The sequence below is a fragment of the Somniosus microcephalus genome, chromosome 20 (assembly GCF_052327205.1).
Source record: "Somniosus microcephalus isolate GS21.2 chromosome 20, FLI_Smic_1.0, whole genome shotgun sequence".
Lineage (NCBI taxonomy): Eukaryota > Metazoa > Chordata > Chondrichthyes > Squaliformes > Somniosidae > Somniosus > Somniosus microcephalus.
The window spans coordinates 39,432,778-39,450,345 of NC_141006.1; the positions used below are offsets into that span (position 1 = coordinate 39,432,778).

Here is a 17,568-nt window from a genome sequence, read left to right on the forward strand (position 1 = left end):
TGAGGAGAGATTGATTAGATTAAGCCTATGCTCCCTGTAGTTTAGAAGAATGAGAGGTGATCTCATTGAAACATATAAGATTCTGAGGGGGATTGACAGGGTAGATGCTGAGAGGTTGTTTCCCCTGGCTGGAGAATCTAGAACTAGGAGGCATAGACTCAGGATAAGGGGTAGGCCATTTAAGAGTGAGATGAGGAGGAGTTTCTTCACTCAGAGGGTTGTGAATATTTGGAATTCTCTACCAAAAAGGTCTATGGATGCTGATTCGTTGCATATATTCAAAGCTGAGATAGATAGATTTTCGGACTCTAGGGGAATCAAGGGATATGGAGATCGGGCGGGAAATGGAGTTGAGGTTGAAGATCAGCCATGATCTTATTAAATGGCGGAGCAGGCTCAAGGGGCTGTATGGCTTACTCCTGCTCCTAATTCTTATGTTCTTATGAGAGAGGTGGTGGAGAGGTCAAACGAGGTGTCATATATATTGAACCTCACTGATTTTCATTTCATTGCTTTCAATGGAATGAAAATCAGGCAGGTTCCATAAAGGACGTGGCATCCACCCCATTCAGCAAACAGATGAACATCTATTGCTGTGTCTCTGCAGTGGATATGTTTACTAATACCATAAAAATGACCAAATGTCACCTTGGCTCAGTTTGTAGGACTCTTACCTGTGACTTGGAAGGTTGTGGATTTGAGCCCCACTAAAGATTGAGCGTATATTCTAGGCTGACACTTCATTGCAGTACTGAGGGAGTGCTGCATTGTGAGAGGTGCCATCTTTCAAAGGAGACATTAAACCAAGGCTGTGTCCACTTGCTCCAGTGGACGTAAAAGATCCCGACCACAGACCCTGCCCCTCTGCATCAGTGGTGTCGTAAGGAACAGGCAGGGGCTCCAGCCATTGCAAGGCCAAGCAGGAATTCTCAAATAATGTTGGGACCCCCTGAGCTGTTATGTTTGATGCCTGCTTGCGTTATGGGGGGAAAGAATGAAGAGAGGAAATATAAACTAAAGGGTACAATCCTAAAGGGGGTGCATGAACAGAGAGACATAAGAACATAAGAAATAGGAGCAGGAATAGGCCACTTGGCCCCTCAAGCCTGCTCTGCCATTCAATAAGATCATGGCTGATCTTGGGCTCAAAGCCACTTCCCCGCCCGCTCCCCATAACCCTTATCTTGCAAAAATCTATCTATCTCCACATTAAATGTATTTAATGACCCAGCCTCCGCAGCTCTTTGGGGCAGAGAATTCCACAGATTTATGACCCTCTGGGAGAGGAAATTCATCCTCATCTCAGTTCTAAAAGGACGACCCTTTATTCTAAAACTGTGCCCCCGAGTTCTAGATTTCCCCATGGGGAGAAACATCCTCCCTGAATCTACCTTGTCGAGCCCCTCAGTATCTTATATGTTTCAATAAGATCACCTCTCATTCTTCTAAATTCCAATGAGCATAGGCCCAACCAGCTCAACCTTTCCTCATAAGTCAACCCCCTCATCTCTGGAATTAACCTAGTGAATCGTCTCTGAACTGCCTCCAATGCAAGTATATCCTTCCTTAAATAAGGAGACCAAAACTGTACACAGTACTCAAGGTGTGGTCTCACCAACACCCTGTACAGTTGTAGCAGGACCTCCCTGCTTTTATACTCCAACCTGCTTGAAATAAAGGCCAACATTCCATTTGCCTTCTTGATTACTTGCTGTACCTGCATGCTAACTTTTTGTGTTTCATGCACAAGGACCCCCAGGTCCCTCTGAACTGTAGCATTTTGTAATTTCTCTCCATTTAAATAATAATTTGTTTTTTTATTTTTCCTGCCAAAGTGGATAACCTCGCACTTTCCCACATTATACTCCATCTGCCAAATGTTTTCCCACTCACTTAGCCTGTCTATATCCCTTTGCAGGTTCTTTGAGTCCTCTGCACAACTTGCTTTCCCACCCATCTTTGTATCATCCGCAAACTTGGCTACATTACACTCGGTCCCTTCATCCAAGTCATTAATGTAGATTGTAAATAGTTGAGGCCCCAGCACTGATCCCTGTGGCACTCCACTAGTTACCGTTTGCCAACCGGAAAATGACCCATTTATCCTGACTCTGCTTTCTGTTTGTTGGCCAATTCTCTATCCATGCTAATATATTACCCCCAATTCCATGAGCTCTTATCTTATGCAGTAACCTTTTATGTGGCACCTTATCGAATGCCTTCTGGAAATCCAAATACACCACATCCACTGGTTCACCTTTGTCCACCCTGCTCGTTACATCCTCAAAGAGACCTGTTGAAGGTGGCAGGGCTGGTTGAGAAAGCAGTTAAAGAAAGCTTTGGGATCCTGGGCTTCATGAATAGAGGCATAGAGTACAAAAGTGTGGAAATTATGATGAACCTGGTTCAGCCTCAACTGGAGTATTGTGTCTAATTCTGGACCCCACACTTTAGGAAGGACGTGAAGACCTTAGGGTGCAGAAAAGATTTACAAGAATGATTCCAGGGATGAGGGATTTCAGTTATGTGGATAGAATGGAGAAGCTGGGGTTGTTCTCCTTAGAGCAGAGAAGATTGAGAGGAGATTTGATAGAGGTGTTCAAAATCATGAGGGGTCTGGACAGCGTAGATAGAGAGAAACTGTTCCCATTGGCAGAAGGGTCGAGAACCAGAGGACACTGATTTAAGGTGATTGGCAGAAGAACCAAAGGCGACATGAGGAAAAACTTTTTTACGCAGTGAGTGGTTAGGATCTGGAATTCACTGCCTGAAGGGGTGGTGGAGGCAGACTCAATCGTGGCTTTCAAAAGGGAGTTGGATCAGTATCTGAAAGAAAAACTTTGCAGGGCTATGGGGAAATGGCGGGGGAGTGGGACTAGCTGAAGTGCTCTTGCTGAGAGCCGGCTTAGGCTCGATGGGCCGAATGACCTTCTTCCGTGCTGTAACCATTCTATGATTCTATGATTACATTAGCTTAATGTTTTGATATATTTCTGTCAGTTTTATTTTGCTGCTTTACAGTATCATCTTTTTCTGAAGATTCAAGAGCTGCATTCCTAATTTTTTTTAATAATAGTTTTGATTCTTTTACAGATGATGAGGCCAACTATTCCGCACTATCCTGAAGAATGAAGACGGACTCCATACTGTATTAGCATAATGAAGGGTTATAATGGAAGTCGTAGCCAGTCACAGCATTCTTCTGCGCACACATGCCACTGTATGCCTGAGGATTGTGATCATTCCCATGATTATTTACACCACAGTCAAGATCCTCGGCAGTCTTATTTGGTTAGTCCTACAGAATCCTGTTCGATGGACCATCACTACTGCATGTCAAGGAGTACCATGCCCCCTGAGTGTGCTGCAGCACCGATTAGCATGACTGAGCAGATGTCCTCTAGCAGTACGTTTCCTAGGATGCACCATAACCCACAGTATGAATCTTGCGATGACTGCATGGCTGCCACCCACACTGCCAGCAAGATCAATCGGCTACCTGCCAACCTGCTGGACCAGTTTGAGAAGCAGTTGCCTCTGCACCACGATGGGTTTCACACACTTCAGTACCAACGGGCCAGTTCAGCTGAGCAGCGAAGTGAGAGCCCCAGCAGGATTCGGCACCTGGTTCACTCTGTGCAGAAGCTTTTCGCCAAGTCGCACTCTCTGGAAGCCCCTTCGAAAGGAAACATAAACGGTACTAAGATGGAGGGACGAGGTGGGGACAGCTACCATCACCATCAGCACCACCAGCACCACCAGCAGCACCACCACCAGTCAAGGTCAACAAAGAGGAGCAAAAGCAAGGAACGCAAATCTGACTCTAAGCACAGAGCTAAGATGACTGGCTGGTGGAGCTCAGATGACAACCTTGACAGTGACAGCAGTTATATGGTGGCCACTGGAGCCAGTCGGCACTCTATGGAACAGGCCACCCAGTACTGTACAGAACCCATTGAAAGTGCCTTCAGAGATCTGACCCTGAAGAGTTTAAAAAGCAGCAGTGAGGGAAGATGTTTAGCATGTGCAGCTATGCCAATGTTGGCTGATTCACAACACACGAAAAGAAGTGTGTGGTCCACTATGACGGTAAGCCAGGCCAGAGAGGCCTATCCAAGCTCGGGACTGAACCAAGACAAACCTTCAATGCTTCAGGATACCAAGGCACAAGAAAGGGCTTATCATTATCTTCAGGTAGGTGTTAAAATATAATTGTCAGTGTTAGTAGTGAGTTGGATCACCAACACGCAAATACCATGAATGTTTTCTGCATCACTCAAAGGTATTGCTTTCCCGCTCTGCATTTCTCGTATGACTTCCCTCAAATTTGTTTTAATTATCATAAGATTGGAGGTGTACTCAACCTGATTTGACTTTTGGATCCTTCCTAGATATGAAAACTAAATCAGACACACCACTTTTTGAGAATTTTATGTTACTGTGTTCTTCAGGACCCTCTACTGTATTTCATAGGTGAGGTGGGGCAACACCAAATCAGGATGAAAATTCCTGTTTGGAAGTGAACATGAATCTCTTCTTTTCAAACGATGGTATTTACTACCTAGAATTGGAGGTCTCCCAACAATTAATGCCACACTGGGATAGTCTCAAGTAGTTGTGATATTACAGTTCAGGGATTGATTTTTATTCTGTTGCAGCATAAAGATACATATGAAACACACATATTTTCTATGATGCAAATCTCTGGACCTATTCTATTATCAGCAACCCCCACCACCCCCATTTACAGCTGCCCTCTTTTCCATTGGCCCCAAAAGAGGATACACTGTCTGTACTGAGAAAACGGTGTTTATTAGTAACTGGCCTGTCACAACGGGACAATATCTAGAGGAAAGTGGAATATTTGATGCCATCCCACAAACAGACCTGCAAAGTTCTGACACACCAGCATCAATATATTTAAATTGATTGATTAATATGTATTTGCCTGTGCAAAATGGTCCTTTGCACTGTGGAATTAGATAAACATAGCAGAGATAATGCACAGTAAATCAAACATACAATTAAAAAATGACCTATTGAACTCTACAACTTGAAAAAGGGAATTGTATTGATATGAAATTAGCTGGAATTAATTCTTCACTTACTACTTAAATATTGCATACATGCTGTGTGCAGTAAAATTACATTTAATTTACAGTTTAAATATTACATACATTTGTTTAAATATTGCATACATGCTGTGTGCAGTAAAATTACATTTAATTTACAGTTTAAATATTGCATACATTTGTTTAAATGTTGCATACATGCTGTGTGCAGTAAAATTATATTTCATTTACAGTTTAAATATTACTTATATTTGTTTAAATGTTGCATACATGCTGCTTTGTAAAGTAAAATTAATTTTATCTTCTCATTGACGTACTTGAGAGGCCAAGGAAATTGTGCTTTACTCTGAGTAGAACCACATTCACATATACACCCTTGAGAAAATATCCATGGCTGAATCAGCTAAAAAGTCAAAGAGTTGCTCCCCTCAATGTGGATACTGAAAAAAGAGAAAATATTAATGTCCCTTTCCTGCATAAACATCATACAGGATGCATTATAATTGATATATACAATGTTGTTTCCACTTGCATTTATATTGTGTCTTCAATGTAGAAAAATGCCTAAAGGCACTTCAGAGAGGCGAAGGAAGAAAATGGATGCCAAGCCAAGAAGGGGATATTGGAAGGTTGACCAACAGCTTGGTAGAAGAAATAACAACAGAAAACGCTGGAAAAACTCAGCAGGCCAGGGCAGCATCCGCAGAGAGAGAAACAGAGTTAACGTTTCAGGTCGATGACCCTTCGCCAAACATGGTTCTGACGAAGGGTCATCGACCTGAAACGTTAACTCTGTTTCTCTCTCCACAGATGTTGCCTGGCCTGCTGAGTTTTTCCAGCGTTTTCTGTTGTTATTTCGGATTTCGAGCATCCGCAGTATTTTGCTATCAGCTTGGTAGAAGAAGTGGTTATTAAGGAGGGTCTTAAAACAGGAGGGAGAGGTGGAGGGGATTAAGCAGGGAAGTTTAGAATGTGGGGCCTAGGCAACTGAAGGCCTGACTACCAATGGTAGGGCAAAGGGAGGGAAGGTACACAAGAGGCCAGCATCAGAGCACTTTGTGAGGGTTGTGGGACTGGAGGAGGTTACAGAGCTCAGGAAGGGTGAGGCCATGAAGGGATTTCAACACAAGGATGAGAATTTTAAATTTGAGGCATTAGGGGACTGTGAGCCAATGTAGGTCAGCGAGGTCAGGGTTAATGGATGAGCCAGACTTGATGCGAGATAGGATTAGCTGAAATCTATGGAGGGTGAAGGATGGGAAAGTGGCGATGAGAGTATTTGAATAATTGAGTCTGAGGGTGAAAAAGGCATGGATGAGAGTTTTAGTGACATACGAACTGAAGCAGGGGCATCAGCAAGCAGTGGTACAGAGGTGGAAGTAGTCGGTCTTTGTGATAGAGAAGATATAGAGTCAGAAGCTCAGCTTAGAGTCATATAGGATGCCGAGGTTATGAATAGTCTGGTTCAGCCTGAGACAGTGGCTGAGAGGGGTATGGAAATGGTGCCAAGGCTGCGGAACTAAAGACGATGATGTCAGTCTTCCCAATGTTTTAGCTTGGAGGATATTGCAGCTCATCCAAGACTGGATGTCAGACAAGTGGTCTGAAAGTGTGGAGGGGTTGGGAACCAAATGTTCCAGGCTACTTGACGTTTTGAAAAGCCAAGCAGAATTGAAACATTGGCAGGTAGCCCTGATAATAAAGGATGACATAAGGACGATATTGAGAAAGGATCTTGGCTCAGAAGATCAGGAAGTAGAATCAGTATGGGTGGAGATAAGAGATAACAAGGGGCAGAAAACACTGGTAGGAGTAATTTATAGGGCCCCTAACAGTAGCTATACCATTGGACAGCGTATTAATCAAGAAATAATAGGAACTTGTAACAAAAGTAATGCAATAATCATGGGGGACTTTAATCTTCATATAGACTGGGCAAATCAAATTGGCAAAGGTAGTCTGGAGGGCGAGTTCATGAAATGCATTCGAGACAGTTTCCTAGAACAATGCGTTGAGGAACCCACCAGGGAACAGGCTATTTTAGATCTTGTATTGTGTAATGAGACAGGGTTAATTAGTAATCTTATAGTAAGGGATCCTCTGGGGAAGAGTGATCACAATATGCAAGAATTTCACATTGAGTTTGTGCCTGACATACTTAAATCTGAAACTAGAGTCATAAACTTAAATAAAGCCAATTACATAGGTATGAGGGGCAAGTTGGCTAAGGTAGATTGGGAAATTAGATTAAAAGATATGATGGTAGATAAGCAGTGGCAAACATTTAAAGAAATATTCCAAAATTCTCAACAAATATACATTCCATTAAGAAATAAAAACTCCACAGGAAAAGTGATCCATCCGTGAGTAACTAAAGAAGTTAAAGATAGTATTAGAAGAGGCTTATAATGTTGTGAAGAACAGTAGTAAGCCTAAGGACTGGGAGAGCTTTAGAAACCAGTAAAGGATGACCAAAAAATTGATCAAAGGGGAGAAAATAGAATGAGAGTAAACTAATAAGAAATATAAAAACAGATTGTAAGAGCTTCTACAAGTATGTTAAAATGAAGAGAGTAGCAAAAGTAAGCATTGGTCCCTCAGAGGCTGAGACTGGAGAAATTATAATGGGGAATAAGGAATTGGCCGAGACTTTAAATAAATATTTATGTGTCTGTCTTCACAGTAGAAGACACAAAAGGCATACCAGAAATAATGGGTCAAGGGGCTAATGAGAGTGAGGAACATTAAAGTTATTAATATCAGTAGAGAAAGTACTTGAGAAACTATTGGGACAAAAAGCAGACAAATCCCCAGGGCCTGATGGCCTACATCCTAGGGTTCTAAAAGAGGTGGCTGCAGAGATAGTGGCAGCATTGGTTGTGATCTTCTAAAATTCCCTGGATTCTAGAACAGTCTCAGTTGATTGAAAGATAGCAAGTATAACCCCGCTAGCCAAGAAAGGAGGGAGAGAGAAAACAGGGAACTACAGGCCAGTTAGCCTGACATCAATCGTCAGGAAAATGCTGGAATCCATTATTAAGGAAGTGGTAACAGGGCACTTAGAAAATCATAATATGATTAGGCAGAGCCAACATGGTTTTATGAAAGGGAAATCATTTTTGACAAATTTATTAGAGTTTTTTGAGGATGTAATTAGCAGGGTAGATAAAGGGGAATCAGTGGATGTAGTATATTTGGATTTCCAAAAGGCATTCGATAAGGTGCCACATTAAAGGTTGGTACGCAAGGTAGTAGGGATAAACGGGTCATTTTCAGGTTGGCCGGCTGTAACTAATGGGGTGCCGCAAAGATCAGTGCTTGCGCCTCAGCTATTTACAATCTATATTAATGACTTGGATGAAGGGACCGAGTATAATGTCTCCAAGTTTGCTGATGATACAAAACTAGGTGGGAAAGTAAGCTGTGAGGAGGACACAGCTAGAACTAGGGGGCATAGTCTCAGGACTGCAAAGGGATATAGACAGGTTAAGTGAGTGGGGTAATAAGGTGCCAGATGGAGTATAATGTGGGGAAATGTGAGATTATTCACTTTGGTAGGGAGAATGGAAAAAAATAATATTTTTTAAATGGTGAGAAACTATTAAATGTTGGTGTTCAGAGAGATTTAGGTGTCCTCGTACAGAAAACGCAGAGAGTTACCATGCTGGTGTAGGGGGTTTTGGTTTGGGGTTTGTGTCTGGCCAGTCAGGCGTATTTGAGCTGCTCCAGCCCCATGCGGTTCGAATCGCTTCCCCTCTGGTTCTGACCACCGGACTTATTACAAGCAGCGATATAAACAAAACGAGACCAGTGGTTTGGTGCAAAGAAAACCAATGTTTATTAAAAATAGAGAAAATTAAACACTATACAGAGAAAATCACTATGTATGTAACACAATTACACTTAGCAGGGGAGGAGAAACAGACACATCGAGGGAAAATGACTAAAATGACAATTTTAGCAATCCCCTTAACTCCCACCCTTTACACCTAAGTTGTCTTGTGATGGGCCAGAAAGTTTATGCTCACCAGTCTTGGATGTTAATACGCCTGCTCCGTGCCCCGTTGCCTGCCGATGTCTTTTGGGCTTTCACCGCCCAGAGCAGAGATACCCCAGTGATTCAAATGTAACTGCCGGTATCCTGCTTCCCGGGACGGGCACTTCATCGTCGATCTTCTTGATGGTAAGGCAGGGCACCGGAGTCCAGGCAAGAGAGAGCGCGATATGGCTTCCCGAGGGACTACTTATACCCCTTTCTGGGAGCCCTTATCACTCGCCAGATCAGCCTGTTTCTTTGTCTGACCTGGACGTGTTGAAGATGATACAAAGGAAACCGATCTGGGCCCATCGACCTGGATGGCCGGTTAATCGGTCTTTAAACGTCCCATAAGTGTTTTCCTTTGTGTAACTGGTCTTGTGATGGGGCCATTCCAATTTTAATGCCCCGTTGATCGTTTCCAAACAGTGTTGAAGTCAGCTAATGAAGGTCTGAATGCAGCTATTACCCGTTGATTATCTGTGCAAACGGCCTTGATGGGTTTTAATCAGAGGCCCGAATGCCAATGTTTGCTTCTCATACATAAATGCAGAAGGCCTGTCTGCCTTCTAATTTCTGGAACATTCCTTCTTTGTCAGTCCAAACGTGAACTTTGCAGGCCTTGGCCATGAGGTTGACAGTAGCCATCTTGTTGGGCCCTGGAGCCCTGGATTTTAAATTCAGTCCAGCCAGGGTTTCTCCAATAAGCCAGAAGTAAATCTTCAGGGGAGACATGAAATTTGTGAATCCTTTCACTGGTACAGCAAGCAATTAGGATGGCAAAGGGCATGTTGGTCTTTATTGCAAGGGGGTTGGATTTCAAGAGTAAGGAAGTCTTGCTACAATTGTACAGGACTCTGGTGAGACCACACCTGGAGTCCTTGGCCTCCTTATCTGAGGAAGGACATGCATGCCTTAGAGGGGGTGCAATGAAGGCTCACTAGGTTGATCCCTGGGATGAGAGGGTTGTCCTATGAGGAGAGATTGATTAGATTAGGCCTATGCTCCCTGTAATTTAGAAGAATGAGAGGTGATCTCATTGAAACACATAAGATTCTGAGGGGGATTGACAGGGTATATGCTGAGAGGTTGTTTCCCCTGGCTGGAGAATCTAGAACTAGGAGGCATAGTCTCGGGATAAGGGGTTGGCCATTTAAGACTGAGATGAGGAGGAATTTCTTCACGGTTGTGAATCTTTGGAATTCTCTACCCCAAAGAGCCTTGGATGCTCAGTCATTGAGTATATTCAAGGCTGAGATAGATAGATTTTTGGACTCTATGGGGATTCAAGGGATATGAGGATCAGGCAGGAAAGTGGAGTTGAAGTTGAAGATCAGCCATGATCTTATTGAATGACGGAGCAGGCTCGAGGGGCCATATGGCCTACTCCTGCTCCTAATTCTTATGTTCTTATGAGAGAGGTGGTGGAGAGGTCAAATGAGGTGTCATGTATATGTGGACATGTGGAAGTTCAGCCCGCGTCTATGAATAATGTTGCCAAGGGTCATCATGTAGATTTGGAAAAGAAGGGACCCAAGGTTATATAGGGCTTTGGCGAGACCACACCTGGAGTATTGTGTACAGTTTTGGTCTCCTTACCTAAGGAAGGATATACTTGTCTTAGAGGGGATGCAACAAAGTTTCACTAGTTTAATTCCTGGGATGAGAGGGCTGTCCTATGAGGGGAGATTGAGTAGAATGAACCTATATTCTCTGGCCTTTAGACGAATGAGAGATGATCTCATTGTATTGTAAAGCATTCTTAGAGTGCTTGACAGGGTAGATGCTGAGAGGCTGTTTCTTCTGGCTGGAGAGTCTAGAATTAGGAATCATAGTCTCAGGTTAAGGGGGCAGCCATTAAGTACTGCGGTGAGGAAAAATTTCTTCACTCAGAGGGTTGTGAATCTTTATAATTCTCTACCCCAGAGAGCTGTGGATGCTCAGTCGTTGAGTATATTCAAGACTGAGATCGATAGATTCTTGGGCACTAATGGAATCAAGAGCTCTGGGGATAGGGCGGGAAAGTGGAATTGATGTAGACGTTCAGCCATGATCTTATTGAATGGCGGAGCAGGCTCGAGGGCCGTATGGCCTACTCCTGCTCCTATTTCTTATGTTCTTATTAAGGATGGATCCCGGGGGGGATTCCTAAGGTGACTGTGGGAATGGGAAGGCAGCCATTGGTAGAGATTTGCATGGACTGATCCTCAAAATGAAGGGCCTATACCTGAAACATTTACTCACATGTTATCTCAACAGATGCTGCCTGACCTGCTGAGAGTTTCCAGCTTTTTCTGTTTTTGTTTCAGATTTCCAGCATCTGCAGTTTTTTGCTTTTAGTGATTTATAAGAGTTTGATTTTGAAAATGGCCCAAGTGGCAAACCTCCCTTTTTAACACCAACTGTCGCCCACCAACTCCTGAAGTATCATTGGTGAATAGGCTGCAAGTTAAACCTTTGTCCCTATTTGGACAAACTTCTTCCTCGGTGGAGCTGTCCCCACGGTTCCTTCCAATCTCATTTTTTCCTTATAAAAACAACAAGGGTGGCGGATTCGTCTGGTCAGTGTGACATCGTAAATACGTTTGAGAAGATTTCCTTTCTGTGCTATTTGTAGTGAACTTGTCAATATAGTTTAAAAGCAAGTGCGCACCAGGCACTTTCCTGGAATGGGGCGAGAGGCAAATGGAGGAAATCTTCATGAATACATTTAAGTCGCTACATATTATGGCCAGAGGAATTCTTATCCCAAGTGGATTAAAATAACAACGAACAGGACTGCAAATTTTAGTTTTCTGAGAAGGCTTCAAGGGGGAGCCGGTTTCTGGCACTTAACCAATTTCTCGGCCCAAGCTCCTGTTATATCCACACCTGATGTTTCCTGTGCTTCTAATAAAAGCAAAAAAAGATGTTGGGCTAGAAATTCATCTCGGGCGATGACGCAAAGCGGGCGGTTTCGGATCAGCTGCCCGTTACGCACAGCATCTGATATTCAGTTCTATTGCAGTCAATGAAAATGAATATCAGGAATTGTGTAAAACGGGCGACCGATCCGATACTGCCCACTTTGCGCCACCGTCCGAGACAAATTTCTAGGCCGTTACCTTTAGTGTGAACTTAATGTCTGCGTTTCTGAAGAGAAAAAAACTCTGTAGGAAATTGTTAGCAGTGAGATTAAGGAAAAATCACAGGGGGTATATGACAGAGCTGAGTGAGGAGCAGCCCTCACAGGAAGCACAATGCGGGCAAACAACCTGTCACGTTCCATACATTAACCACTGAGAACACTGGAGCATGGAATCAATCCTTACCAAAAACCAGTTATTTTTTTTTACCCCTTAAAAACATATTTGTTTCCCTTTCCCACAATTATTTCCTCGCCAGTAAATCATCTCAAATCCCATTCTCAAGCAATTTGAAGAAATGGTTAGTGCAGTCTTCCCAAATCAGATTGATTGATGATCCTCTAGCACTGAGGGAGACAATAAGCTGCAGTGCAACAGTCTTGAGTGCTTGCATCAGAACCTGAGCAATAACCTGACAAGAATCATCCCAGAACAGATCACTGCTCTGAGGACTGAAATTGTTAGCAAAGATCATTACTTTAATAAGGAACAAAGTGCTTCATTTACTGTTAAAAACCCTCCAGCGCTGTTGTAATATTTATAGTCTGCTCTTAATTTGTTCGTACCAGAAATAGACACACTCTAGAAAGACGACAAAGAGTATTGCAATCAATCAATGTGAAAAATCGAGGTTCTCAGTCAGCCAGTGCAGCATGCTGCTGAAGTTTCTCGCTGTTTTATTGTTTTCTTTTTGTACTTTTTTTGTTATTTTGGTACTGGGAAAGAAACGTTTTTTTTCTCACATTTTCCAACCACCATCAATCAGTGCAGATCATCTCCCTCTTTCCTGCCTCAATAATATGCCTTAACCGCCTCCCCCCCCCACTCCCACCTGCTGCAGTTGAAATTTCCATTTCCCACACCAGCCGTTATTGTGCCCTTCATGACTGAGATTGCTAATTTCGCGCCAGTATGTGCTGATTTCTGTGTAGCTTTGTGATGTGGACTGATGCTGTGAACTGGATTTGGACTGCCGAGCCTCTCAGTTTGGACATTTACAGCTGCCAGGGTAAGGAAAGTTTCATCCTGTCAGTCTGGCCTGGACTTGAACCTAGTGAGAAGAGTTACATAATAGAAGTACATAAGAAAAAACAAGGTCAAGAAATGCCCATTCAGCCCATTAAAGCTCATCCATTTAGTGCCCTATTTCTTTCATTATAAGATCCAGCAACGTTTTGAATATTTCTGATCTATTCGCTCCCACTACTCTGTCAGGCAGATTATTCCAAGTAATGATCACACTTTGAGTGAAGGAGTTCTTTCCAATGTCTGTTTTAAATTTGCTTTTCGCTCAGTTAAAACCTATTTCCCCTGATTGTAGCGTCCTCACTAAGTTTTTAGGAGTATTCTGGAATGCCCTACTGTGTTAAGCAATGGGAACAAATCGAACCAAGATGGAGGGTTCCTTGGAGCACAATTAGAGCAACACTTTATAGCTCACATATCAATAACATCATGCCACTTTGTAGCAATGTTGTCCATTTTTAAAAATAATTCTACACTTGTTTAAAACTGTGAGAGATTTTGAAACACTGTTTTCCGGTTGTCCTTGTGATGTACAGAATTCATGCCAGCCACTTCTGAATGTAGGTACTTTAAATATTCTGGGATAAGCTTGGTGTCCCAATGTTCTCACGCTCTTCCTCAGCTCATCTTGTGACAGTGAGAAAGATAAGCTGCAACAGCAATCAGTGTGAAGAACTACTGCATCCGCAGCCTATGCCTAGCGAGCACTGCAATCAACTATAACACTCGACAAGACTCATTATAGATACTGGGCTGGTGAATTTAGTTTGAATACTTGCTGTCCTTATTGCACTGGTTGGGTATGTAATGGCTTTTCACATTAATCGACTGTAACACTTTATCTTTCTCCCTGTCACAAGATGGCTCGGGGACCAGGGAAAGCAGAGTGGGAGAAAGCTGGGATCAGGTCCGATAACTCAGAAGCGACAAAAGCCACAAGTGGAACATTTTATGAATGGGGAATAAAGCTCAGCATCTCATTGTTCCCATTGTACATTCTGTATATTCCAACTTGCTTTTAACAAGCAGTTGTGACACAAATTGAACATCTTAACTGTGAAAACTCTAGACTATCTGATCAATGGATATATGTTATGTGATTGCAGAACAGCCCAGAAATTGGATTGTGCCTGAATTGGGGCATGATCCTGGGGCTGCACATGCAGTGAGTGCTTAACGAGGCCAGCGGCAGGACTACAGCAAATTGGTATAGTGCAGGAAAGTTGGGTTGAGGTAGAAGATCAACCATGATCTTATTGAAAGGCGGAGCAGGCTCGAGAGGCCAAATGGCCTACTCCTGTTCCTATTTCTTATGTTCTTATGGTAGCCTTACCGCCCCAATAACCCCAACGATCGGCCTGCTGTAACTTTCACAGAGGTCTACCACTGGGCAACAGAAGTGCCTGCCTGAAGCAAGAGTTAGGCCTCTTTTCCCTGCAAATCGGAGGCCTAGTGACATGAGGACCCCGCTGGCAACCTAAAGGGACACATGGGCAGGACGTGCAATGCACCCGCTCCACCCATGTGCACTAGCGTTCCTACGAGGAAACAGCCAGAAAATGTTTTAATAGTTTTTTTGTGTGGAGCCAGAAGGAGCAGGGGTGTTCCTCCCAGATCCACAAAAATACCGCTGATGCCAGTCCAACTCGGCACCACCTCCTCCCCACACCCTCGAGGATCTACCTGTAGGTCTGTGCTGGCGTTCCAACCAGTCAGCATTCCTGAGGCTGAGGGCGGACGAGCTGCATCGGGACGCCCATCTCGTGTCCGCGGCTTCCCGTCAAATTTTAATGAGGTCCTGGCCTCAAAATCATGGTTGTATCTTTGCCGCTGGTCTGAACGGCCAACTGGCGCACTCCACAGGTCAGAGGCCCAAAGGTCACAATCGATCCCACAATGTTGTAAACATACCTTTCTGTCGCATGGTGTGGAGCCACAGATGGAAACTGAGTGGTCATAATATCGATGGTTGGCGATAAAAAATAAAACACGTACCTGATTGTAAAGCTCCAGCAGGGAAACTCAGAAAGTGCTTAAAAAGACTGTGACCTTTTCTGGGTTCAGATGGTATCATGAACTATGCGAGTAAATTGTTCATTTTTTTTCAACCACACTCCAAACTCCAAGGCAGACTTTCCCAGTCATTGCTTTTCCGCCATTTATTTCCAATTGAAAGTTCTCTGTGCCTGAATGTGCTTGTGCCGCTATTTTTTTATTTGTTTATGGGATGTGGGCGTCACTGGCGAAGCCAGCATTTATTGGCCATCCCTAATTGCCCTTGAGAAGGTGGTGGTGAGCCGCCTTCTTGAACCGCTGCAGTCCGTGTGGTGAAGGTATTCCCACAGTGCTGTTAGGGAGGGAGTTCCAGGATTTTGACCCAGCGACGATGAAGGAACGGCGATATACTTCTAAGTCAGGATGGTGCGTGACTTGGAGGGGAAGTTGGAGATGGTGGTGTTCCCATGCGCCTGCTGCCCTTGTCCTTCTAGGTGGTAGAGGCCGTGGATTTGGGAGGTGCTGTCGAAGAAGCCTTGGCGAGTTGCTGCAGCGCAGCTTGTAGATGGTACACACTGCAGCCACGGTACACAGGTGGTGGAGGGAGTGAATGTTTAAGGTGGTGGATGGGGTGCCAATCAAGCGGGCTGCTTTGTCCTGGACTATGTACATCACAGCACGCAGTCAATAAAATGGAGCAAATTCAAGCTTTTAAGTGAAAATCCCAGGATCTACATTCACAGCAGACACCACGCAAACATTCTAAATTTATGTCACGACTGCAATAATAGTCATTTAAAATCAGCTAAAATATCGAGTAGATTAGAGATCAGCTGACATGAGTGGATGCATGATGGTTTATGTACAGTATAAATTACAAACAGTTACTTAAAACAATAAAAAGTCATAACAGTTGTTTAACTAAACATACTTTAGTATCTGAATTCTAGGGAGGAAGGCCAATGAATTCTGCCATTCAAAATTGGCAATGGGTTTGAACAGATGTGGTTCTTGGATGAAAATGACCATGAATAAAGACATACAGTATTCATCCGCTCTGCCACATAATCCAAAATGCCATGGAGGGAGATATCTGTGCATACGCTGATCTTTCTCAGTCATCCCTTTGTTCTCAATTTACATGTTTTAAAATTTCTGTCTGGGGAACAGGCAGCAAAGCAGAGTTGAGGCCAAGATCAGATCAACCATGATCTTATTGAATGGCAGAGCAGGCTCGAGGTGCCAAATGGCCTACTCCTGCTCCTATTTGTTTTGTTCTTATTTTCTTAGAAGTAACCAGGGAGCAGAACTTTGGTTCAACATCACTCCATTGTGAATGGAGAGTTGAGGCTGCTATATTTTGCCAAACCCAAATACAGACAATCTATGGAATAAGGGTGTGGCAGAGACTGGGCGTGAGTTTGCTTGGTTGATGTTGAAGATACATAAGAAAATCTAGAGTGAGAAAAGGCCATTCAGCCTCTCAAGCCTGCTCGATCCAATGGCCTGAGGTGATTCTCCTGTCCTGGATCTCCCTCCCATATCATCTGTTGATTTCCTGCTACTTTATCGAACACCTATTACCTGCCATACCCTTTGCAAAAATGTCAAACAGTATTCTTAATATCTCTCTAACCATCAATCTTCATTCACAGCAGATATAAATCTAGCTCCTTTCTGAAGGTACCAATTGGCTCTGAATCAGTTACCTTTTTTGGGAGTTTTTTCCACATATCCACTGGCCTGAAGGAAAAAAGTTTTTTTCTGATCTTACTCGAGGCTTGTGAATTTGTACTGTGACCTCTAGTTCTAAGTTCATTCTTCAGCCTTGTTTACTTCAACCTCCTCTATAACTTCCGTCATTTTGAAGAGCTGTATCATGTCTCCTCTCGGGCATTTCTCCAGCAAAAATGCATCTAATCATTTCAGCCTTTCTTCATAATGTAGTTCCTAAGGCCTGGAATCATCCTGGTCATTCTTCTCTGAACTATACCAAATGCATCTATTTCCTTTATGAAGTAAGGTGACTAAAACTGCACGCGTTTTCTAATCTCCTTATTAAGTCACCGTAATCTAGGTCTTGCTATGCTTTTGAAAAACAGACTATACGTTCCTCAGCCTGTGTAATAGCCTTAAATCATTTCCATTTCTCGCCTGATCCATTTTAAATCTAGTTTCCCAACTCATTTGGCTCAAGATTCTTCTCATAGCTCCAAAATCTGCTTTTCCAAAGTCCCATACCACCACATTATTGCTTTTGGCCTCAGCTTTGACAAAAAACATAAACTGTAACAATACAACGCTCACCAGATTC

General features: G+C 43.3%; 1 protein-coding gene across 1 annotated transcript in view; it reads left to right on the top strand.

Moving 5' to 3' along the window:
- Positions 1-3,098: 3,098 nt before the first annotated feature.
- LOC147103129 (disks large-associated protein 2-like) overlaps positions 3,099-17,568 on the top strand; it is a 115,991-nt gene continuing 101,521 nt past the window's right edge. The window contains exon 1 of the mRNA XM_085963177.1: positions 3,099-4,194. Coding sequence (XP_085819303.1) covers positions 3,160-4,194 — 1,035 coding nt within the window. The 5' untranslated portion in view covers positions 3,099-3,159. The remainder of the gene's footprint in view (positions 4,195-17,568) is intronic.